The sequence below is a fragment of the Genypterus blacodes genome, unplaced genomic scaffold, assembly GCF_046128005.1.
Source record: "Genypterus blacodes isolate CSIRO-AG114 ecotype Tasmania unplaced genomic scaffold, CSIRO-AGI_Gbla_v1 ptg000012l_1, whole genome shotgun sequence".
Lineage (NCBI taxonomy): Eukaryota > Metazoa > Chordata > Actinopteri > Ophidiiformes > Ophidiidae > Genypterus > Genypterus blacodes.
Window position 1 is genome coordinate 3563174 of NW_027466826.1, and position 24776 is coordinate 3587949.

The 24776-nt window shown below is 43.6% G+C and overlaps 1 protein-coding gene across 1 annotated transcript in view; it reads left to right on the forward strand.

Moving 5' to 3' along the window:
* The window catches only part of unc5b (unc-5 netrin receptor B), a 47433-nt gene extending 27298 nt beyond the window's left edge, over positions 1 to 20135 (forward strand). Inside the window, exons 2-17 of the mRNA XM_076166619.1 lie at positions 4124 to 4354; positions 4647 to 4790; positions 5180 to 5283; positions 6190 to 6370; positions 7711 to 7878; positions 8473 to 8637; positions 10408 to 10440; positions 11734 to 11928; positions 12337 to 12705; positions 12825 to 12912; positions 13286 to 13460; positions 13552 to 13791; positions 15839 to 15988; positions 16159 to 16323; positions 16424 to 16602; positions 17437 to 20135. Coding sequence (XP_076022734.1) covers positions 4124 to 4354; positions 4647 to 4790; positions 5180 to 5283; positions 6190 to 6370; positions 7711 to 7878; positions 8473 to 8637; positions 10408 to 10440; positions 11734 to 11928; positions 12337 to 12705; positions 12825 to 12912; positions 13286 to 13460; positions 13552 to 13791; positions 15839 to 15988; positions 16159 to 16323; positions 16424 to 16602; positions 17437 to 17602 — 2753 coding nt within the window. The 3' untranslated portion in view covers positions 17603 to 20135. The remainder of the gene's footprint in view (positions 1 to 4123; positions 4355 to 4646; positions 4791 to 5179; positions 5284 to 6189; positions 6371 to 7710; positions 7879 to 8472; positions 8638 to 10407; positions 10441 to 11733; positions 11929 to 12336; positions 12706 to 12824; positions 12913 to 13285; positions 13461 to 13551; positions 13792 to 15838; positions 15989 to 16158; positions 16324 to 16423; positions 16603 to 17436) is intronic.
* Positions 20136 to 24776: the final 4641 nt, after the last annotated feature.

The window sequence follows — 24776 nt, forward strand, 5'->3', positions numbered from 1 at the left end:
ACTTCACCGCTGTCGCCCTGAATATCAGTTACACTGTACCGAAGGTGGGACTGATCACAGTGAGTCCTCGCGAAGACATTGTACCCACATACAGTCTCTTTAAATGTCCCACGCTCTCTGTTTGACTTCAGCATACACGGATGAGAGTGGGTGAGTGCACCATATAAAGCATAGGTTGTCATCTTCTGTCTGTGTCTGTCTGCGTGTGTGTGTGTGTGTGTGTGTGTTTGTGTGTGTTGTGTGTGTGTGATTGTGCTCAAGAAAAGAATACACAGAGGCCTGTGTTTGCTTTCTAGCCGTCTGCTGTCTATCATTAGAGTAATAAAAGACTTGCTGTGCTGCACTGCGAGGAGTTCTTGTCTTCAAGGCTCCACCATTCCACACAAATTGCCAGCTGCTGAGGCCTGATGGATGTTTGTATGCCGGCCCAAAAACACAGGTTCCACTCTCAACTCTGAGCTCTATTATCCCCGGCCGAGAGAGAGAGAGAGAGAGAGAGAGAGAGAGAGAGAGAGAGAGAGAGAGAGAGAGCAAAAGAGAAAGAGAGGGAGAGAGAGAGAGCAAAGGGGGGGGGGGGGGGGGGTAGTTCTTGGTCTGTCTGCTGCCTCTGTCATCTAAAAGTGTTTTAATTAAACTGAGCCTCTGTCAGCCCCAGAACACACACACACACACACACACACACACACTGCACAGGGAGGGGTGTATCCAAACACACAGGACCTCTCCTCCCATTCTGTCTCTCGTCTCCACCGCTGTCTAAACCGCTGTCTCTCCCTCTTCCTCTGTCTCTCCCTCCCTTTCTCTCTCTCTCTCTCTCTCTCTCTCTCTCCCTCTCTCCCTCCCTGCTGTCATTCTTCCTCTCTCCCTTTCTTTCCTCGTGCCCCCAACTCATGGCGGCAGAAGAGTGACAGGCTGTGTTTTTCGGGCTGATGTTTGAACACCGAGCGATCAATGCCGGACAAAGGGAGAAGGCGTGTGTGTGTGTGTGTGTGTGTGTGTGTGTGTGTGTGTGTGTGTGTGTGTGTGTGTGTGTGTGTGTGTGCCTGCCTGCCTGCCTGCCTGCCTGCGTGCGTGCGTGCGTGCGTGCGTGCGTGCGTGCGTGCGTGCGTGCGTGCGTGCGTGCGTGCGTGCGTGCGTGCGTGCGTGCGTGCGTGCGTGCGTGCGTGCGTGCGTGTGTGTGCGCGTGTGTGTGGAGTGGAGTGGTAACACAATTGGTTATTGACAGAATTCAGAGTGTGAAAGACTGGAGGCGACAAGCTTAGGAGAGCAAAGGGATGTGTGGTGAGGGAGGGATAAAGAGAGAGAAAGAGCCGATTGTAATTCATGTTCATTGTTGAGCTTCGAGTTGAGATGCGTTAACTTTCATTACACTCATTGTGTTTGTTTGTGTCGTACCTGCTCCTGCACCCATTATGTTCGGCTGTGTTGCCATTTACAGTATTGTCGATGTTTAACTGAGTGTACAGAAGCGAGATGAAGTGTGCGAGATGAAGTGTGCGTGTGTGTGCGTGTGAATGCATGAATATGTTTTCACGTTTGCGTGTTCAACTTGTTTACTGCTCTGTACTGTCCTTGTTAAAGCAACCTTGAGTTTTACATATTTGGGCATGTGAGGGCAAAATATGTGTCCTTATGTTGACAACGTGTTAGTGTAGACTGAGAATATGAATTTAATATTTAGCATAATTTGATGTGACACTTACTGGATTATACACTGTTGGATATCACACACACAGATGTATGGAATGTTAAACAGGAAGGCAGACTTTGGAAAGTATAAAGTGCAGGAAGAGTTCCACATGGCTGCTTATAAACCCTTTAATGTAATTATCATGTGGTGGTTTGGTTTTAACACGTTTTTTATAGAAACTTTGTGTCTCCAGTGAGAGTGAGAAGAAAAATCCCACATGTAGTGATGATTGATATGTGTGGATATGTAAATACACTATTTCTGGAAAGATTAATGGATTAGCTGATCAACAGATTTGCTTGTGTAACATTTTAGACTATTCCTGAAACAAAACAAGCAATTTGAAGGTGTGAACTTGGTGCCAAGTTCAGACTGGACCTGAGGACTGAAGACTTGATCCTAAAAACAACCAAATGACTATAATGGGATTAGTGCCAGCATTAAATCAGAATGTACATGTGTGCTATTGTACAGCTTTAAGGTCTATTATAGGTATGTGTTATTATAAGATGCAGTGGTTTGGGTTCATGTTGGCATAGAGAACAAATGTAGCCAATGGAAAAGTTCTTGTAAGGGATGAAGAATAAGTAAAAAGGCTTGAGAGCAAGAAAGTCCGATTGAAGATCACACGTCGGTCTCATATAGCTGTTGGGCCCAGATTGCCTGCTGTCCTCAGCTATGGAGAGTCCACATTCTGTCTCAGCTGGATCCTTAGCCGTTCACACCACTTCGACTAGTTTGAACAGATGTGATGAAGAGAGTGTTCCTCTTCGCTCTTCCCTCGTGTCTTGGTGCAGAGTCTGTCACAGTGAGCGCTGGGGTGGGATACAGAGATGTGCTCACTTTCCTAAAATAGGAGATGGTATCGTTGAAAGTACTTTCTCTTGTTCCATGGTCACAGAATAACTGATCAGGTCGGGGCTCGATATATTCTGGAAACTGAGTTTGCCTGGTTTATTCCTTTGCGGGGGGAAGCAGCTGCATCAACCCTTACTTCTTTCCCTTTTCCAGAGAAGGCAGGGAATTAGATTTCAGAACGGTTGCTCTGTGAGGAAACTACATTTACCAGGAGGAATGTGTGTGTGTGTGTGTGTGTGTGTGTGTGTGTGTGAGATGAGGGAAGAAACAGCACTTGGCTGGATAAGCCCATACCTTATTGGAGCCGACCCTCTCAATCTGCTGCTCTCCCTTCCACTCTTGCGTTTAATGCGTATTGAATTCAGATCATTTATGTAAGCAGAACAGAGTTTTCTATTATAAGGTCGGAGCCATTAACTATTCATAAGAACCTCGATTACCTGAGAGGGAAAGTCAGAAAATGATGACAGGAGTCTGATTGGAGATGATGTTAATACACTGCATAAAACTAACATGTCTGGCAGATTCCATGCTCTAGTCAAAGGTAGACATCACATGGCAGCACACACACACACAATAGGGTGAGTCATAACCCTGCAGTAGTAACTAAATAGTCGCTCTAACACATATATCTTGAGTTTGCTGGATGTTCAATGCCTTCTTCGCCGCCTTGGCACAGCTGCCTGACAGTGAACATCTTAACTATTCTGTGTGTTTGAAATAAGGTTGGTGAGAACCATCAGCTAATAAAGGATCCTTTTAATCCCCAATCATGTACAGTTTGTATATAGCTGCTTTAATTACCGTGCAAACATATATAGAATATATATGTTTTGCTGAAGGAGGCTTCAATAGCATACCAGGCTCCGAAATGTGTGAATCTGTGGGAAGCCGGCAGTAGCCAATTATATTGCGGCATTGATGTATTAGTGATCAAGCTGTCATTTCTGGGGTAACAAGTCTGAGTGAGGAGGTCAGAAAGACTGTGTCCTTGCTGCCAGGAGAAACTCTTGGCAGCATTGCCAGGAGGGATGTGTCACATAGAAAATGTCAGGGGATAATGTGCCACCATCAGGACCTGTTCATGGAAGGTCAAGAGCTCTCCTCCCCCACTGAGAGGCATGGACCCTCTCAGAGACAACAGAGCAGGAGGTCTGCATTGACCAGATTATTGGCTGTACGGTGGAGAGAAAATGTCACAGTGCCCCTCTATTTACAGAGCTAGCAGTGTCAGAACCTTAAATGTCTTCTTGAAAAATACACTGCCAGGTTTATATTCATATGTACAGTAAGACAGTGATGACAGATTTGTTCATGCATGCCCTCCAGCTGGATTGAGACACACGAGACAAGCTGTCACCCGCATCTCCTCCCTCCAGGTAGGTGATAGCTTATTGATCCCTGAGGGAGAAATGTGTCATTTTCCATACTTCTCACCCCTCAACAGTGAGGTCAGGGGGCAGGATCATCACCAACATCTTCCAAATGTTCACGGAGATTCAAGTTCAAAAGTCTGCATCCACGTCTCGGGGTTTAGGAGCAATCGTCCCAATTGCATTTGTGATTTGCTTTCAGAGAACAGTGACTACAGCGAAGCAGAGGTCCTCCCTGATTCATTTCCATCGGCACCGGCAGAACCGCTGCCCGAATTCCTGCTGGAACCAGAGGACAACTTCATCGTCAAGAACCGTCCGGTCCAGCTACGCTGCCGGGCATCGCCAGCCACCCAAATCTACTTCAAGTGTAACGGCGAATGGGTCAATCAGAATGATCACGTCACCAGAGAGAGCCTTGACCAGATCACAGGTGATAAGTTAACAGGTTCACACATACACACACACACAGACAAATGCTGTTAACGGCCTCACACAGAGAAATGTCACCTTGTATTTCACAGACATAAACGTCATACTCAATTACAAACATCATTTTCAACTACATAATCCATTAGCTCCTATAGGGTTTTATGCGTATGTTAACTGCTTTTGGCCCTCAGCCAATGCATTATTTATATGCACTGTGAAAAATACGTCCCATTAATCTCTCCCTCCCATTCCTCCTCTGTCTCTTATTTTGCTCCCTGGTGTTCTCGCCACAGGTCTGGTGGTGAGGGAAGTGGACATCTCCGTGTCCAGGACTCAGGTGGAGGAGTTGTTCGGGCTGGAGGACTACTGGTGCCAGTGCGTGGCCTGGAGCTCAGCTGGCACCACCAAGAGCAACAGAGCCTATGTTCGCATAGCATGTGAGTGCCTGTGTGTGTATGTGAGTGTGTGTTTGTGTGTGTGTGAGACAGAGAGAGAGAGAGAGACCCAGACTGACTTTTTGCTTGTCAAATGCATCATATTAAGTATGTTTGCAAAAAGAAGCGCTCCATCTTAGTCCCCTGTGGTAAATATGTGGTGCCGTGTGATTGACACCCTGCATGTTTATGAGGGTATGAAGCACAAAAAAAAGACGACAGGGTGACAGAGGCTTTTGGGAGGTTTACATCGTGTGTGTGTGTGTGTGTGTGTGCGGCTCCTGCTGAGATGTTAGTGTGACAGTTGACCTTGTTGAAATAAACACAGTGTCAGTCTGCTGTCACGGGCAGCGCTCACTAACCGCTGACTTAATATGTGTCGCCCCCTGTAGATCTGAGGAAGAACTTCGAGCAGGAGCCGCTGGGACGGGAGGTCCGACTGGAGCAGGAGGTGCTGCTGCAGTGCCGCCCTCCAGAGGGGATGCCCGCTGCTGAGGTATGCCGCTCCATTCTCATCTCCCAGGCCTTCCAGTTATTGATTTGGTTTAATTTGCGTTAAACGTTGATGCAGATTGGAAATAGTTCATTCCTTTTTAAGTGAAACCCTTCATCGCCACGAAAAGAAATAAATCACAGGCCAAAATGATGCGCTACTGAATACTGCCACATAAAACTCAATGGAGCAATTAAAGGACAAGCCATAAAAGAACACGTTGAAGGGATAATAAGCTTTTCTATCCTAACAAAGCAACCTGAGACAAAAGACTTTCAAACAACGAAACACAATACTCACAATAAATCCACTAAGCTGTTCCAATTGCAATACATAAGGTGGTTTTATTGCCCTCATGAAATGGGAAATTATTAATAAACTGTTCTGTTTTTTAATGAAATTAGCAAATAGTGATTGTTACAGGCACAAGAGGTATTTAATGTTGTGTTTATTATATATTGCGGTATTAAGGAATGCTGCAGTTGGTTATTATCATATAACCCATAAACAAGGAAAAATGTAAGTGAGAGACACTGAGAGGAAGTTTTTTGAGGAGAAAAAAAAAGCAACATATTTGTGTTGTTCTGAGCAAACTGAAAATCATCAAATATTGACAGTGTTGGGTCAATATCAGATGTAGCATTGAAGCGTGCTGGGATGCTGTAATACCCTGCAGATTTAGAGTGTTTGCTGAAAGGGTCTGTCTGTGTGTGTGTGTGTGTGTGTGTGTGTGTGTGTGTGTGTGTGTGTGTGTGTGTGTCTGCCACATGATTATGCATATACGCCTGCTGATTTCTGTAGTAACCGATGTGAAGTTGTACCATTGAATTTTAAGAAGCTACATCGTTCAACTTATGATTAATAAATGGATTGTGATGTTTCTGTGTATCTGTGTGCGTCTTTCTCCAGGTGGACTGGCTGAAAAATGAGGATGTAATCGATCCATCGCAGGACTCTAACTTCCTGATCACCATTGACCACAATCTGATCATCAAGCAGGCCCGACTCTCAGACACTGCAAACTACACGTGTGTGGCTCGTAACGTGGTGGCCAAACGACGCAGCAGCACAGCTACTGTCATTGTTTATGGTAATTCAGATTCATGTTTGCGTCCTTCTCTCACAAGCGTACATCTATAGGCACATTGGAGGGATAACCTTGTGTTGCTGTAAGTCATGATAGACAGTGCACAGAAATGTAGAGGTTATTGGGAGATTGGCCAACCCTAGAAATCATGAAAACAAAGACGGTTAATGTGTGCCTGGTCAGTTTGACTTGGTTATGTAGAGTGATAACAAGCGACTGACATTACAAATGAGAAACTGCAGCTAAGTGAAGGTAAATAAAAAGCAAACCAGAGGCAATAAAAACAACTGGATAGATTTCAAGATCAACTTTTTACTGCTCAAACTGACTCTATGTTGATGTTTGCAACCTTTCTAAAGCAAGGCGCCTCTTCACAGTGAGTGCTCTTCATGGCACTTCACTGCCACTGGTATACACACACACGTATACACCCCTTTAAGCTAAAAATGACACCTGGAATATCGAAGAGGCATATAAGATATATAAATGAACCTCACGTTTGAAGTATTTGAGACCTCTCCAGGAGAGAGAGTGGAGTGTTTCGTCTCTAGAGCTGCATTTGACAGCTTTTTTTTCCCCCACAGAAGACACTTCTCAGTTTGGGACACACCGTAGCTTTCCACCAAACGCCATACGCTTATATTTAGGGGTTTTGTGCGGCTCAGGTTGGGCCTCGGGCTGTGTGGAGGGCTGAGCTGTATCAGCGTTTCTCTGAGCTCTATACTCCATCTGTGACAGATCATACCATGAAAGGTTCTGATAGTTGCTATTTCTCACTGCAGTGCACATGGACACAGGAAGCAGGAGGCACTGAAAACCCTGACAACTGCCAATTGTCAGCTTTTTATCTAGGATTTCTAGCTGTGTAAATTCCACATTTATGGAGGTTTCGTGCAAACAAATCTCTCCCCCTTTGTTTGAAAATGTGATGTATAAAGATGGAGTCCTGAGAATTTCAAATGTGATCAAACATCACAGTGCAACACCCCTGGCCAGTCCTTACATCACTGACACGAGAATCTACTTTGCCAATGGGCACAAGAGTCGATAAAAGAGAACTTTGACAGGGGGTTGTATAGGGAATTGCATTTTTGTTTCACCTTTTCTAAAAATCTTTATCATTGAGCCAAGTTAGAGAGAGACGCTGAATATATTTTTGAAATTTGTTTTGACCATTCTGGCTTTTAGCTGCTTCCTGCCACAACCATGTAACTGCTGCGGTTAAGCCAAAGCGCACAAAGGTCACGTGGATGTTTTTAGTGTGCATCCTTGTCCAACAGCCCAAAATACTCCTTTAACTGACAGACGCTCTCCCTCTCCATCTGCTCTTTTCTTCTTGTCAGTAAGTGGCGGTTGGTCCTCGTGGACTGAGTGGTCAGAGTGTAACGCTCGGTGTGGGCGGGGCTGGCAGCGGCGAACTCGCAGCTGCACCAATCCTGCACCGCTCAATGGAGGTGCCGTCTGTGAGGGCCCACCTTTCCAGAGGGTGACCTGCAACACACTGTGTCCAGGTGAGGGTGATTTAAGATTTACTGTGTCCTGCTTTTTCCTAATCCAAGCAGATTTTGAGTAATTAATTCGCTGTCTCTATGCTGCTTCCTGCCACAGACGGCTCAACCACTCCATTAATCTTTAACCAGACAGGAACAGCATTTTAGGCCATGTAACTGCTATGATTAAGCCATAGGAAGTCAATTTCTTCAGGGCCAAAATATCGACCATGATTCTCTGCTGGACAAGATGTAATTCTAACATAATCGCTTTGTCACATTTGTGAGACCACAGGAGCCTCCAGATTCATATAAAACAATTTTATTTATGAAGACAATCATATATTCAGGAAGATTGGAAGATTTCTCACGGCATAGTCTTTAAAGCACATAGCAGTACTTCATTCAAATGACCTGAATTGCAGCTGTGCTCATTTACACAATCAGTATTCGTAAATACCCTGTAAAATTGAAGTATTGCAGCAATGGAGGATTTTATATCCCTGGTAGTGATTAGCTGTGCGTTTAGTGAATACGCCCCATAATGTCATCATTCCCAAGTTACTGGTGATGGAAGTTTTTTGCTGTTTTCACATCCCTGCTTCTCCGTTTTAGTGGACGGAGGCTGGACAGAGTGGGCAAAGTGGTCGGCCTGTGGGACGGAGTGCACCCACTGGCGCAGCCGTGAATGTCAGGCACCGCCACCCAGGAACGGAGGCAAGCACTGCAGCGGCAGCATGATGGAGAGCAAGAACTGCACAGAAGGCCTGTGTGCACGCAGTAAGTCGCTTGATCTGATAGCAACTGGGGTGGTTGTTAAGTGTCAAGCCTGGAAGAGGAATGAGATCTTGTGTTTACATCGTGCTCGATGTTGGAATCCGTGTTAGCCAAGGATCCTACCTGCAGTGATCTATGTGCTTGTAGTTCACAGCTGTTTGGTATCTTAAATGCTGTGGTGTTGTGCTATTGCAAAAGCATGCTGAAGGTGTGGAGAGAGAGAGACAACTGAGAGGAAAACTGTTACATTTAAGACTGGTGTTTCATTTGGAAAAAATTACAAAGTCTAAGAGCAGAGAGAGAGGGAGAGAGAGAGAGAGAGAGAGAGAGAGAGAGAGAGAGGAGAAAGGAGGCGAATGCGAGTGGGTCACAACCAAGTTGACAAATTAGTAGAGGAAGGAGCATCTGAACGTGAGTCAGACTCACACTGGCACCGAATGTGCAGCCCGTGATGAGCGGGGAGGAATCCAGGTGACAGCGCATTAGGATCTCACAGCAGTAAGATACATAGCACAGAGTACACACTAAAACATGTAACCCACCCAGCCGCAAACAAGCACTGAGACACAAACCCATAACCTCAAGTAAGCAAAGAAACCTCAGAAACGCACTCACAAAGGGAGAGCGTGTGGACTGTCAGTAACACAGAGCTTCAACCGCAGTACAAGAGACACATTCTCCACTACTTACAGAAGCAGGATTCAACGGAGCAAACAACTGACGCTCTCCCTGCCGACGTAATCATTATCAGTCGTAAACGTAGAAAATGCTTTGAGCGGCCGCAAACCGCCTTCGTCACTGGAACCTGATGAATCAGTGTTTCTAATTGCTTTTGGGCGCAGATCACTTGGAAAGAGATCATTGTCTGGGTTTTCAGGGAAGTGGTCATGGTCGCCCTCACACACAAACTCTGAAGCAGTTTGTGGTGTGCGCATGATCCAAACCAGTTTTGAAAGAGGTATAAGTTGATCTGTTGATCCACCGATTTATCTTGATCAAGGAACCAGAGCGCTCAGTGAATACATTGTGTGAATTATTGCTATAAAATAACAAGGATACTGTATGTCTTTGGATTCACATGCTGAAGGTTGGCACGTGGTTGTGTGGGCTCTAGTCTCCCTCTTCAGCCATCTGAAGGTTGCGCTTCTTCACATAATGTTGTCTTAAAGTGGATTCAGTTTGTTTCAGTTAGTGAAACCAAACCAAAGGGGAATTCTACAAACATTGCATGTATCTGATTTAGACCAAAACAAACAAATAAAACTTAGAAAAGGACCTCGGGCTATTCCAGACATCGTCTATGTGACGTAATCCTGCCGTCCACACGCATCAAACCACTCAGTGGCACTCAGATTGGTGCGAGCTGGGAGGAGACTGTTCCCATCAGGACAGAGATGCTTTTCAATAGGACAAAGGTGATGTATGTTAATGTGAATGTGTTCCTGTTACATGGTTTCAGTCTCTAACTGCGGCTCCTAAAACACCATCCCATCCAAAGTCTCATTTCTCTCATGGTCATTTTCTGTTCGGATTCATTCTCTATTTTCATAAACATTACTTAAACAATGATGCCTAGGTTGCTTTTTTTTACATATGCCTTTTATATATATTTATGTTACCATATATTTCATGTTGATGAGCTTTTGTTTATTTTCCCACCTCAGCTTTGTGTTTTGTTATTTCAACTTTCATTTGCATAACTGCCACCCCATCCATTTTTATGTTGTTTTTTTCTGTTCTTCTTCTTCTCTTGTTTTTCCTCTGTTCAAACAGATAAAAAGATTTCTATTGAACATTCAAGCCATCGTAAGTTCATCTTCCCATTACTTCACACGTTTCACCGCTCACTCTTTCAGATTGTGTGTGTAGGTGTGTGTGTGTGTCTCTCTGTGTGGCTGTATGCAGCATTAGTCATTAAGTCTGTTCAGCAACCCACTCATGAGCGTTTCGGTCTTGTCTAGTATGTTGACTAAGTGTAGCATAGGTCTGTCTTCTGTAGTCTGTCGGCTCATCCTGGACATTTATTTTAAATGCATTTTTATCATTGTGGGACCTAATAAGTATAAAACAAAAAAAGTGAAGAGTGTGATCATATATGTGCTACATATGAAAACCACTGTATGTTGAGACCCGGATATGAGTTATGGGTTTATGAGTCAGGCTCAAAGAATTTGTTGAGGAAGAACAGGTGATTTCTATCTGATTTGAAGTTGCCACTGATATAACTTAGTGTATATTTGAGGTGATGGTAATTCATCAAGCTCGGTGTGACATGATCTCAGGGGAGAGCAGCCTTGCTATTGCAGCTAATTTGCAATTGCTCCTCTTCTGGTAATAACTGTGGACGGCTGTCAGATTTGGTTGGGGCCAGTCTGCCTCTGGTGCTCATCTCCTCCTCTGCTCCACCCTTTCTTTTCCACCCTCATCGCTACTTTTGCGGTCTGTATGATCTTCTCTCCGGGTTCTTTCACGCTCACTCATGCTGAAGCACCGCTACGCTAATCTCCTCGCCACACATCTCCTCCTGTCCTCTCCACAAATCATACCCTTATCGAACTCCCTCCCATCCCTTCTCCCCACAGACCTGTAGCTTTCTCTTCCTCTGTTTTCAACTCTCCGCGCTCCTTCTTTTATTTGTGTGACTGGTCCATGGGTCTGGGATGGTTAGTGTTGAGGAATCGGGGCTAAAGGATCCCAACAGGCGAGCAGGTGCAGTAAAGGCCGGACTTTTGGTGCAGTTAAAGAGGAGCAAATTATTAATTTAGCTTTCCTGGATGAAACGGAACATTAGGTAGTGCATAGCAGGCACATGCTTTCAGGTTGCCAGTGCAAAAAACGGATCCAGTTGCAATGCTGAAATGAGTTTGGTTTTATAGGATGTTATCAGTGGTTTTGCATGTTTTAGCCCATTAAATCCAAGAGTGTATTCTGCATTTACTGCCAAACGTTTCTCAATTCAAAGCTCATTTCTGTTCAAATTGTGCTGTAAATTAAAGGATATATTTTCTACCCTGCTGTACTTCCCTTGTATTTCTATTTGTGTGTGTGTATCTCTGTCTCTCTCTGTCCTAAACCTCTGTCTTCCTGTCTCCCTTGCAGCACTGACACCCGGTATGGGTGTTGCCGTCTACGCCGGGCTGGTGGGTGCTCTGCTGCTATGCGTGATCCTTGTGCTATGTGTGGGCGTGCTAGCATATCGCCGCAGATGCCGCCATCTCCACGGCGACATTACAGATTCGTCTTCTGCCCTCACTGCCGCCTTCCACCCTGGCAACTACAAGCCTCCCAGACAGGGTGAGATCACGCACACACATACACACACACACACACACACACACACACACACACACACACACACACACACATACACATTTTCCCTGGTTGCCATTTTTATGTTCCCGTGTGTTTGTTTTCACAGCTTTTCCGTGCCCTTGGAGACACATGTCTGCATGATACAATTCATTATCATGCTTCTATTTATACCATCTTATAAATGAACTCACTCACCACGATAATCTCTTTCCTCTTTGGCTATTCTCTACTACACTGTTAAACATTTGTCATGGGGTCCCTTCTCTTGATCTTAGCATCAAATATTAATTAACAACATTAATCAATTTCACTCACATCAGTCTTCACACATGCTGCCTGTGTTATTTCCAGCGATAAATGAATCTCTCTGCTCTTCCTCCGTGTCCACAGATAACCCCCATGCTCTGCACCCGTCAGCTCCGCCCGATCTGACAGCCACAGCAGGAGCTTTCCGTGGGCCCCTCTACTCTTTGCAGCATGCGGTCAACGACAGCCCACACAAAATCCCCATGACCACCTCTCCCCTGTTGGATCCCTTGCCGAGTCTTAAAATAAAGGTGTATAACTCCTCCACTCTTTCATCCGTGGAGCTCCCTGCCGACATGATCTCAGCCGACGGGGAGATTCTCAGCCTGAAGTCGGTGGGCACCATGAGTAGAGAGCGAGAGCCCTACTGCCACACTCTGTCCAGGGAGCCCGGTCTGAGCACCAGTGCAACCCTGGGTAACTTAGGAGGACGCCTCACCATCCCCAACACGGGTAAGAACAAGCAGCCATCTTCATCTTCATCATCAAATGTTTTCTGCTGTGAACCCCACGTCAAGTTTAATTAATGACACATCAGGAAATGTAAAAAGGAAAAAAACCTTCTCTCTTAGGTGTGAGCCTGCTGGTTCCTCCTGGCACGATCCCCCAGGGGAAGTTCTATGAGATGTACCTCATTATCAACAAGTGGGAAAAAACAACGTGAGTACTGCCTGTGCCCTTCCTCTCTGTTCCCTTATTGCAATCATCTTCCTCACCACCACAAAATCACAGCACAGACCTCATACTCACCTCAATCAAAAATGTTGCCACAGAAGTCCTGCCTGTTGTCAATTTATCTCCTGAGGTTTACTTACAAGTTCTGTTGCTTTTCGTGAGGCTAAAGTTGTAGTTAGTTCACTTGTCTTAACTTTTGTAACAGGTTTTTTTTGTTCTTTGCCTCAAATACATCAATACCAACATTTCATCAGTTCCTAACTGTGCAGTAGCGAGTGATGTTCTTTTATAAATGCAGCGTGATGTTTTGGCAACTATGGCAAACAGCCTGTGTTCTCTGTGTGTGTGACATTTACAGGCTACCCTCTGAGGGCAGTCAGACAGTACTGAGTCCTGTGGTGAGCTGTGGCCCATCCGGTATGCTGCTGAATCGACCTGTGGTCCTTACATTACCCCACTGTGCCCAGCTAGATACACCTACCCCTGACTGGACGCTCACACTCAAGACACAGACCCATCAGGGGGCATGGGAGGTGAGATAGCGTCCGGATTGCTATCAAATAATTGGTCGCCTGTTGTCAGTCACTAAATCCAGCTTCGCTTTGTTCTTCATTTTTGTTGTAGGAGGTGCTGACGGTGGGAGAAGAGACGTTGTCATCTCCGTGCTACCTGCAGCTGGAGGAGGAGAGCTGTCATGTTCTCATGGAGCAGCTGGGAACTTATGGCCTAGTAGGTCAATCCTGTCCTCCACAACCTGCCTGCAAACGCCTGCAGCTGGCGCTGTTCGCCCCCCGAGCACCTTGTCTCTCACTCGACTTCAGCCTTCGCATCTACTGCATCCACGACACCCCTCATGCACTCAAGGTACTGTGTTTGGTATATGTGTGTGTGAATGTGGCCAGAAATGTAACAACATTTCACAGTTTCAGGTCATTTACGTCTGAATTAAGTCACTGACATTGTTTTGTTGTTAAAGCTGTCGCATTCCGGAGATATTTGGCCCTCACTTGCCAGATATATAGGCTGTTCAATGGACCATTATGGATCTGTGTTGCTATTTCATCAACAGCCGCATTCAGAGTTGAGATGCGTGGGAGCTTAAGTCCACAGCATATTCAGATGAATAAAATCAGCCTCGTCCAGTTCTCTGCCTTGCGTGGATCACCGGCTCAGCTTTTTCAAGTCTCCTGTCCCTTCCCTTTACAACAAGCACCTGCCTGTAATATTGCCATAACCAGTACAAAAAGCACACCGATAAAGCATTTGGCAATTCTTAATGTGCAATATCTTGTCAGTGTTACGATGCGATAAAGTCACACTAAACACCATGGATTTGTTTTTTTTAATCTTCGGCATCAAATTGTCCCGGAGCATTTGGGACAGCTTGAATGCAGATCACTCATCCAAAACAAAATCTCTGGATGCGCTCATGGTCCATAAGGGACATTACATCTAGTCGTGGATGTAATGTATTTTCCATCTGCATTACACCTCCAATCACGAACACCAGGAACTCCCGTGTGGATGTCACGAAGCACATTTTGAGAAGACAGGCAATGAGAGCAGATAGATAGAACTTATGCACGCCACAATAAAAGTTAGACGTATCTTGTGGATTCCCAAATGGAACAGTTTTGCACTTGTAGAATATATTTTCTTTGGGTACTATTTTTCCTAACAGCACCCTGCATGCACAGTATATCTCCAGGAGAAGTTTCAAACGTCAATAGAAAACAGTTTGAGGCAACAGTGAACATATTGTGGCTTAAACAAACCCATAACTTTAAGCAAAGTAGCTTTTGGAGGCTTTTTCTTTTTTTTTCGCATTGGAATCCATAATGGTAAATTCCATGAATGCCACTTTAAACATTTATGTATCTTTATCAGTTTGCCATGCTTTTTGCTTTTCTTTTCTCTTTGACTAAGCAAGGTGAAGTGAGTGTGACACATAAGGAAGTGAACAATTCCTTAAGTGTTTTGAATATCATCTACATTAACTGGAATACAGTGATTGTATACAGTGCAACATACAGTATGTTCCAAAGGTAGTCAAGGCTCTGTGACTTCAACCAGATGGAAAAACTGCAGCAATAGTGAAACTAAATGTGATTGTGGCTTTAAACTAGTTTAGCATCGACCCTACTCACCTGATTTGGCCCTCTCAGAGTTTCACTTCTTCCCAAACATGAAAAAGGCTTTATCTGGGACTTGTCTGGCCTCGAGGGATGATGTCATATCAGTTGCAGAGGTTGTTTTTTTTTTATTTGATAGACTTCTAGAATGAAATCCCTCCGGCATTGATGGCACGTGCGTGTTAAGGAGATTACTGAAGGAGATAAGGTTGGAAAACAAATATCTCCAACACCTCTGAGTCTTATCGTTCTGTGGTCGGCACAGAACAATCAACCCTTGCAGCGCCACACTCAGATTTGTCAATAAGGAGAAAGATCTGCAGGTCATCTGGTCTTGTCGCTTCCTTACTTTTTGGAGACAATGATTCCAAAGTAGACAGCAAAACACAACCCATCTGTACACTTCACTGCAGCGCATGAAAACTCATTAAACCCTTTTTTATTTCTTGTTCACTTTTTGCTGATGTGATGATGAGTTTGGCTGGTTAGTAAACATGAGCTGTTTGCAGTTCACTGGCATCTTATCACAGGATTTCTGTCGACTGAAGTTTAAACAGTTTTCATACTGTTGGCTCATACAATTCCATCTGGAGACGCCATACTCTGAGATTACCTTGTGCATTCTAATTTAGAATTTTTCAAAGCAAGTTTCAACATTTATTCATCAAAAATGATCCCATAAAGAATATCAGTACATCGATCTAATCAAAAACTCTCTCTCTGTTCCTCTGCCTTCTCTCTCTCTCTCTCTCTCTCTCTCTCTCTCTCTCTGTGTGCAGGAGGTGATGGATTTGGAAAGGAGCCTCGGTGGAGTTTTGCTGGAGGATCCCAAGCCTCTGCTCTTCAAAGACAGCTACCACAACCTGCGCCTGTCCATCCACGACATTCCTCACTCTCACTGGAGAAGCAAACTACTGGCCAAGTACCAGGTTTGATACACACACTGTATTTTTGTGTTTCTGTTCATGTGCAGAAATGAGCAATTTGGACCAAACAGGAAATCTGATTATATTTGTCATTTATGCACAGTGCAGTTTTGAAGCAACAGCAGTAAACAACAGGGTATTGAACCTTTTTGCCAATTTTTGTGGTGTGATAGGAGATCCCGTTTTATCACATCTGGAGCGGGAGCCAGAGACCCCTGCACTGCACCTTCAGCCTGGAGAGAGGAAGCCTGGCAGTGTCGCAGCTCACCTGTAAGATCTGCGTACGACAGGTGGAAGGGGAGGGGCAGATATTCCAGCTGCGCACAGACATCCTGGAGGTAACGGCTCAGATTCAAGCGCTCACACGAAAGCCATGTTTACGCTGAGAAAACACAAGGGCTCATGGTAAAGTTCTCTCCATCCTCTCTCACCCTCCAGACCCTACCGCCACATTCGCCCCTCCCCTCAGGAGGAGCCTGCCTACCTTCCTCTCAGGTGGGACCGTATGCCTTTCGCCTGCCTGCCTCCATCCGCCAGAAGATCTGTGCCAGCCTGGATGCACCCAGCGCTCGCGGGTGTGACTGGAGACTCCTGGCTCGTAGTTTGGGCTTTGACAGGTCAGCACTCCCTCCGCAGCCTGGTCACACTTTGCTGGGAGAATCGATGTCCTTGCATACTGAGTTTTAAGTGAAAAGTAGTTTGTTCCTCTTGAGACCTCTGATTAAGTCACTGGCTATAGATGTAAAAATTGATTCAGAGTTTCTGTTTGTTTGGGGTTCATCCAAGATAAGTGTCAAGTGTAAATAAGTTCTTTCTGTAGTGCTGTCAATATCGATCATTCTGAAAATCAATTAATCTACTTATTATTAGTATTATTATTATTGTTATTATTATTTTTATGGATATGATATTGCCCAAGACCATTACGTGTTGGGGCTTAGATGATGATGGGTTGGTTGTTATCTAGTGGTGCTGGAAACAGAGTGAATGAAATGCAGATATCTTCATGAGGCTCGTTGCTTATGCACAAGACAAGACACGTGGAAATCTAAAGCACCAGTAGAGTAAAGTTGCCACACAGAATAAGAGTTGCTGTCTAGCTTCAAGTTGGCAATACAACTTTGTTGTTTCCACCCGGTTGTGTTGTTCTGTCACCGGGGGCACTCAGCAGAAGTTAACTTGGCATTTATTTTTGCACTTTGCAAATAATCGATTCTGTGGAATTTTATTAGACTGTTTTAGTAACTTTGTGTAGAAGATGTTTCTTGGCACTCATTAACATGCTAATCCTGCTCTCTGAAATACCCCCCTGATAGGTGAACTTCAGTTTGGATTATCAAACTAAAGTGTTGCCTGCGGTATTAGTGATGTACTAAACAATAATGTCACTGTTGCCATCTTGTTGTTTTCTGCTTTTCTCCTCTAACTTGAGTTGCCTTTCTGCCCCTCAGGTACTTGAACTACTTTGCAACAAAGCCCAGCCCCACAGGTGTTCTACTGGACTTATGGGAAGCTTGTCACCAAGGTGACGCAGATCTCGTCTCTCTGGCGACCGCGCTGGAAGAGATGGGCAAAAGCGAGGTGCTAGTTGTCATGACAACAGATGGGGATTGTTGATTGGTCAAGGAACAAGAGAACAAGCAAGACATTTTTTTTCACCACCGTGATGAAAATATGCCTATGAATATGCACACCCCTGCACAAACCATAAGCCTGTAGAGTCTTTGGTTCCTCCACATTTATTACCTCTGCCTCATCTCCCTCTCACTCACTGACCCCTGATGGGTCACCGTAGCCCCATACAAACCAAAACCCGTTCCCATCTAGAATAAATGCAAACACTATTCAGCTTGAATTCTCCAAAGCAATGTTGCACCTCCACAAGATGTGAAATGAATTAGACAGAGCAAAGGTGTAAAATGAGTGTAAATGCATCATCATATCATAAAATGTTGGTGTCGATTGTGTTTGAAAAGCGGCGTATTCTTGTATATAAATATCAGTGCTTTGGAACAAACACAATGATCAGTTATTCAGTACAGTGAAGCACGCACATTAACACATACATGCACATAAACAAACACTGACTCGGTAATGCCCATATTTCAGTACCAGCATGAACGTGCATGATTAAACACCATCTCACCTCATGGCAGAGGCTATTTTTTTAAAAACCAACATTATTTCTCAAATTCCATTGTCATTCTGCGTGTGCAGTGAACAACAGGCAGCACCGACCTGTCTGCAACCTCCTCAGGCTACAGACACACTCCAACAGACACGCGGACGAACTGATCATTAATCCCTTCTGAGTGAGGCAGGCTAGGATTTCTTGTCTAACTGATCCAACTGATGACAAATCATATCAGGACCCTCAAGGATGTAGGGTTCGAGCGAAATAGCTTCTTAGCTTGAGACGAGCTGCCTTTTCTTTCCGTGGTAGGAGGATGAATTTTGTTGAAGTTTGTTTCAGACGTGGTGGATAACTGCACAGACTGACTCTTTATATTGAACCAACAAATGCCTCAAAGCCTTGGCATATCATTCCGACTAACAGGGGTGTTCTCTTTCATCTCCTCTCCTATTCCTCTATCGCTCCTCCACACTCCCTCTATCTGTCGAGAATTTACTGCAGGAGAGCTTTCTGGTCATCCCTTACAGTTTCCTTTGGGGAACGCTCTTTTAAGTTATTATCCATATTTGTGGATCTTTTTTTTTCATTATCATTGCCGTTATGATCATAAAGAACCCATTTTATAATTTGTGCTTGTTTAGGCTACTGAGCTGCTGTGTATTATCTTTGATTATAGTAAAAACAGGCCAAATGGGACAGTTAGGCACAGAGTGTATGTCTCAGTTATTTTTAATATTGTGTATCTGTTCCAAATGTAAAATATGATCTGTAAAACATGATTAGAGGTGGTTAAAGTCCAGGTGAATATACTGTAAGCTGTTTTCCGTAGGCATTTTTTGCTTTGCTGTAACCCAGGGCAGTTGGTGCTGCTCAGAGATGAACATTGCTGAATAGATTAGCCTCGCCTAGGCAGCAAGGGACCATAAAATTTACCTCAACACTAAATGGATTATGTTTCAATCTATTCTCTGTCCGCCACTTATCTACGTGTCCATCTCCATCCATCTTCCTGTAACTCATTATTTCCTCCCCTCTCTCAGTTTGATAACGTTTTTTACTAAATCGCCTGCTTTGTGGTCAGGGTCCTCGAGCTATTTGCATTATTGATACATCGGTTATTGTTAGGCTGGAAATCAAAATGCTGTTAGCGAACCTTATTTCTACGTGTTTTTGAGTCTTTTTCTCCCTCGAAGCAAAAAAAGTGTTCATGTCTTTGAAACCACAAAACCAAAACACAGGCAGTATCCCTCCTATTCTGCAGTGAGTCATGTCACTGTTTTGTATGAATGAACTCAAAACAGCGTAAGTGTGTGTGTGTGTGTGTGTGTGTGTGTGTGTGTGTGTGTGTGGGTGGGATGATGTGCATATGTGCACGCACACTTAAGATCTGTCATTTCTCTTTGTAAGTGCTATGCAAGTACAAAAGAAAAGCGAAGCAGTTGATTTCTTTTGTTTCCTGGAAGAGTAATTATATTTTTTCAGATCAGGGCATTGACAGGGTTTTGATTTTGTAGCTTAAAGTGGTTGTGGAGTGTTTTTGTCATGATGGCGTATGTTGAAATTCTCCATCTGGAGCTGAAGATGTTGAACGCTAATCAAGGAAACTACTGATAAAGCACATGTGGGAAGATGAAAGAACCTTTTGGCATAATGGCTACAATACGTCTTGGGACTGTAACGTGATGCCCCGCAGATTCTTGCCCATGAGCAAACAGTTGAATGCGATCGGTTCAGTACTTTGGATCCCTGAACACTGCAGGACTACTCTCTTTCCCCAAACCCTGTCACAGGAACTTGCTAGCTGTAGACTACAGTGTTTATTCATCGAGTATCGGTTGGATCTTTGGCCATTGCTTTGGATCATTTATCCTGAAGACTGGATTCCACTTAGCTGTCGAAGAGAGAAAAAAAACACCTTTGTTCAAGACATTTTTACAAAAAAAACTAAATGGATTCAGTGATGTTATTTTATCTCTGTAAACTACCAATTGTAAATAAATGTCTAGCCTTCTTACCTGTAACTAAATATAATTTTTATGCAATAAATTATATTTCTTAGTTTAACAAAAGTATTTTTGTGTGTTTTGTTACCAGTTGAATAAAATTTTATTACCTCTGTTTATTTTGCTTTTTTTAAAAATCAGATCACTCAAAACATGGAATATTTTTTCGGAAATCTCCATTCCATTGTTGACAGATATAAATGTGCCCTTGACAGAAACAACCAGCGTGTTTCCTGTCTCACCTCCTACAGATGGAATTTGATTCGCGGGTAAAAACCTTTATGCCCCAAACGACCACCAAGGGGAATCGCTGCCTCAATTACCTGTCAGGGCTGAGGTGCTGCAGGAAGGAGGAAATGTTCTGTGATTCCATCCAATCCTCTCACACCGCTGCTTTAAAGCTACAGTTGGTACACATTTTCACAGAATTTGCTGCAATCATAAGAATCTATACACAGGTTTCTGACAGCTCCTAACTGTTGGGATCTGAAATTGGGAAGATCCTGTGAACTCCCAAAAAATACCACTAATCGCCTCAAGGGAGCGTCTCAGAGTAGGTGTCAATCATGTCTCCGATGCAGACTGAGAGGCTTCTGTGGTGGGAGGGGCAGTGCTCAGGTGCAGGCCCACCACTCACCTGTTTAACTTTGTTAGATGTTGGTGCTAATTTGATTTCTTAACATTGTTAGAACATTTCTGCATGTTTGTCAGTGTCAATGAAACAAATCAGGCATACTGTATTTATCCCCTGATAGAGTATCAGTTGGTGCAATTTGGTCTGTATCTAGACAAAATAAATCTACTATCTACAATTACTACTAAATCTACTTATAGTAGAAGTAGTAGAAGTTATATATATATATATAGTTAGATGTTATATATATATATAATATATCAAGGCAGAGGGGTGCAGCGGTCAGCACTGTTCCTTCACAAGAACAAGGTAATTGTTTTGAATCCCGGCGCTTTCCCAAGTCCTTTTTGTGTTTCTATGCTCATTTTAGAATGGGTAAAATGCAGAACAACAGTTTGGGATACAATGAAAATAAAAAAAATGTATGGGAACAAGACAAATTGTGAGGGCCTTCTCTATACATGCATAGTGATTGTGACATTATTCTTAGGAGCTTCACACACACACACACACACACACCCACACACACACACACACACACACACACACACACCCCAAATCCGGGCACACACACACACACACACACACACACACACACACACAGCCACACAATATGCAGAGCTACTCAGCCTGTCCCTCTTTTCCTCTCACCTCATTGGAAAATTCCCTTAAGGTCCATTTAGTTCTGAAAGCTTTAACTAGAAGGCTGCCTGGCTTTCAAATTAACAAGTTTTAGGCACACTATCAGTGGCCTTTTAGGACTAATTTTACAATGGCCATTCCAAACTGCACACATTCTCGTGAGGCCAAGTTGTGCGGGGATTCATCAGATTAGGGGCTATATGGAAAACACATATTACAGTGAGTCATAGGTGGTGAGTGAACACTGCAATGTGGTCTAAATGGCAAGCAGCCGTGTGAACCTGTTTCATTAGATGCATCGATAATTGAGGACGGATATGCCACCCTTCAGTACATCGCATAATTGAAGCCTTTTCTAATGAACAAAGTGAAACTGACGGTGCTCAGGCCTGCAAAGACTTTTTTTATGTTAGTACTTAGTGAATACATTAAGGGGAACAATCACATTTAAAGGATGTAAAAGATATAGAAATGAATCAACGGGCGATGCTGTAATATCACAGCTATGTGCAGTATTTATAGCACACACTCAAACTGTTTTTTGAATTACATAATCAAAATTAAATATTCAACTGACCTTCAGGGGACAACTCCGGTCCCTCACACCGGTTCAGCTATCTGATGAGGTCTCAGCTATTACGATCCCTCAGAACGAGTTTACCTCAACTCACCTCAATGAGACTACAGACACACTTTGCTCTTCTCTAGCCACCTAACTCAACAAACCTTGTTCGCTCTCCTCCATTGAAAGGAAAAGGTGTAAAACTCTATGAGTATCAATCCCTCCTTTCATACTGTATTTCACCTCTGGGATAAAAAAAAAACGCTAAGACCACATACTACCAGGATAAACCACTGATGCTCAAAAGTTATTTTCCACTTTCCAGTCTCTTCTAATCCCTCCACTACACTAACTGAAGACATCTTGGTCTTCACTGATAAGGCGTCAGTAAACAGCTCTCTGAGCCTGACCAACTCAGTTCAACCGTCTCAGCTAACAGGACGTCTCCCCTCTGAGGGAGGAAGAGGACATATCAAAACTTCTAAATGATTTCCGTCCCACAACCTGTTCTCTGGACCCCGTATCGACCAGCCTCCTGCAAAGCCATTTCACCCTCACTTATCCCTGCAGTGGCAAACAACATCGATTCCTCACAACAGGGGTATTACCTACCACACCCTTCAAGCAAGCTCAGGTCTCCCTGCTGCTCAAGAAACCTACACTCAACCCATCCTTGGTTTAGAATTACAGGCTGGTCTCGCTCATTCCTTTCCTGTCCAAAATACTAGAGTGTGCAGTCTTTAATTAAGTCTCAAACTTCCTGTCTGAGAACAACCTGCATGATCCCAACCAGTCTGGCTTCAAGTGAGGTCACTCCCCTGAAACTGCCCTCTTGTCTGTAGTGAAAACCTACGATCAGCAAAAGCTGCTGGCCAATTCTTAGTTCTCATGCTGCTTGACCTATATCGGCTGCCTTTGACACAGTCAACCATCAAATCCTCCTCTCCACACTCACTTAGCTTGGCCTCTCAGGATCAGCTCTCCGATGGTTTGATTTCTATCTCTCAGGGAGATCTCTTAGAGCGTCATGGAAAGGGGAATGTACCTCAAGGTTCAGTGCTTGGACCCCTTCTCTTTTCCATATATACAAACTCACTTGGCGCAATCATCCGCTCATATGGTTTCTCTTTCCCCTCCTATGCTGACCACACACAACTCTTCCTGTCCTTCCTGCCAGAATAGCACATATTTCTGCCTGACTTACTAATATTTCAACCTGGATGACGGATCGGCATCTTTAGCTCAACCTATCAAAGACTGAGCTCCTTGTCATCCCAGGTGACAACTACATACCATCACATATCAGCTTCCAGCTTGATTCCTCTCCAGTCAATCCCACAAAGTCTGTCAGGAACTTGGGTGTCACGATTGAGGAACTTGTTCTCTGCAATAATAATCCTGAGTTTGGATCAGCAGCAACATTCAATGTGTTCTCCATTAGACATGAGCTGCACGTTCCAACAAGTTCAAGACAGTTTTAAGTTTGCCTGCTACCAATCAAACCAACCAATCAAGCAATGATGCAGACAACACATAATCTCCTTGGTAGAGCGAACAATAATAATAATAATATAATTTAATAGTAACAGCATGCATTTGGAGGGATTGGGGTGGATGGGATGGATGGATAAATAGATGCATGGATGATGAAAGAAAATATGGACAAAGTTAATAAAGAATTAACAAATGACATCACCAAACCTGTACATGCAGTGTACTTAGCCTTAGAGTACTGCAGTGACACAGTATCAGATGATTTATGAAGGTAGTAGAGTGGCCAGTGCATTACCATAAGATTCAGATAAGGTACATGTTAATCATCAATTATCATCAATGTAAAGTGACCTGTACAGACTGATTACATGGTGAGCTCAGTGGGGAAGGAAATCTGCATTCTGCAATGAGTTTCACTTTCACCTGGGTAAAAACCAGGGGTCCTAAATCAGAATCAGAATCAGAATCAGAAGAGCTTTATTGCCAAGTAAGTTTTCACATACAGTACAAGGAATATATTCTGGTCGTTGGTGCGATCAACATATAAGAGTAACAGTAAATCTACAATAAAAACATACATTGGTATATACAAGAAGTGTTACTGAATGGGTCGATATGGTCCAACTAAATGTTTGGCCTTATGGGAACATGAAGCCCACGGTTCAACAAATATTCCTTGTACTGTTGTACTATAGTAATGAGGGTAAATAACCCAAGATAATGTGCTAAAGTGAAAGATTTCTCTTCACTGGAACTAAAGAGTCATCAGTACACCTGTAAGTAATAAGAACCCACTAGAGTAGTTTCCAATCTTGTATCATGGATGTCTAAGAGTCCGTGTTCTGATCAGTGAAAGCACCTGACTATCATCTTGGGATCTGGGGAGTGCAGATTTATTCATGTTTGCGTACAAGGTTGGTCTTTTTACCCTTGCAAGTTCTGCATGTGTCCCAAACAGCTGAACAACTAAATCTGCTATCCTACTGCGCCCTCTACTGGTGATAACGATGAGTAACACAGGACTGCAGCATGCAGGAAAGTATGTAATTTTATAAAACTACACCATACCAAAATAAAATCAATCAAAACGCAATTTTAGCTTTAACTACATTTTAATTAAAAAATATATTCATTTTAGACTGTGATATTTGTAATATTAATAAAAGATCATGAAGACAAAATTTACATCCAAAAGTGTTTCCTTTGCCAAAAACAGCTTCTCCTTGAAAATGTGTGTGAACCATTCTATTACAGTAATGAAAAGAACAGAGGCAGGTACAGATGAGTCAAGTAAAGGTTGCATGGGGCTGTAATCTTTCATA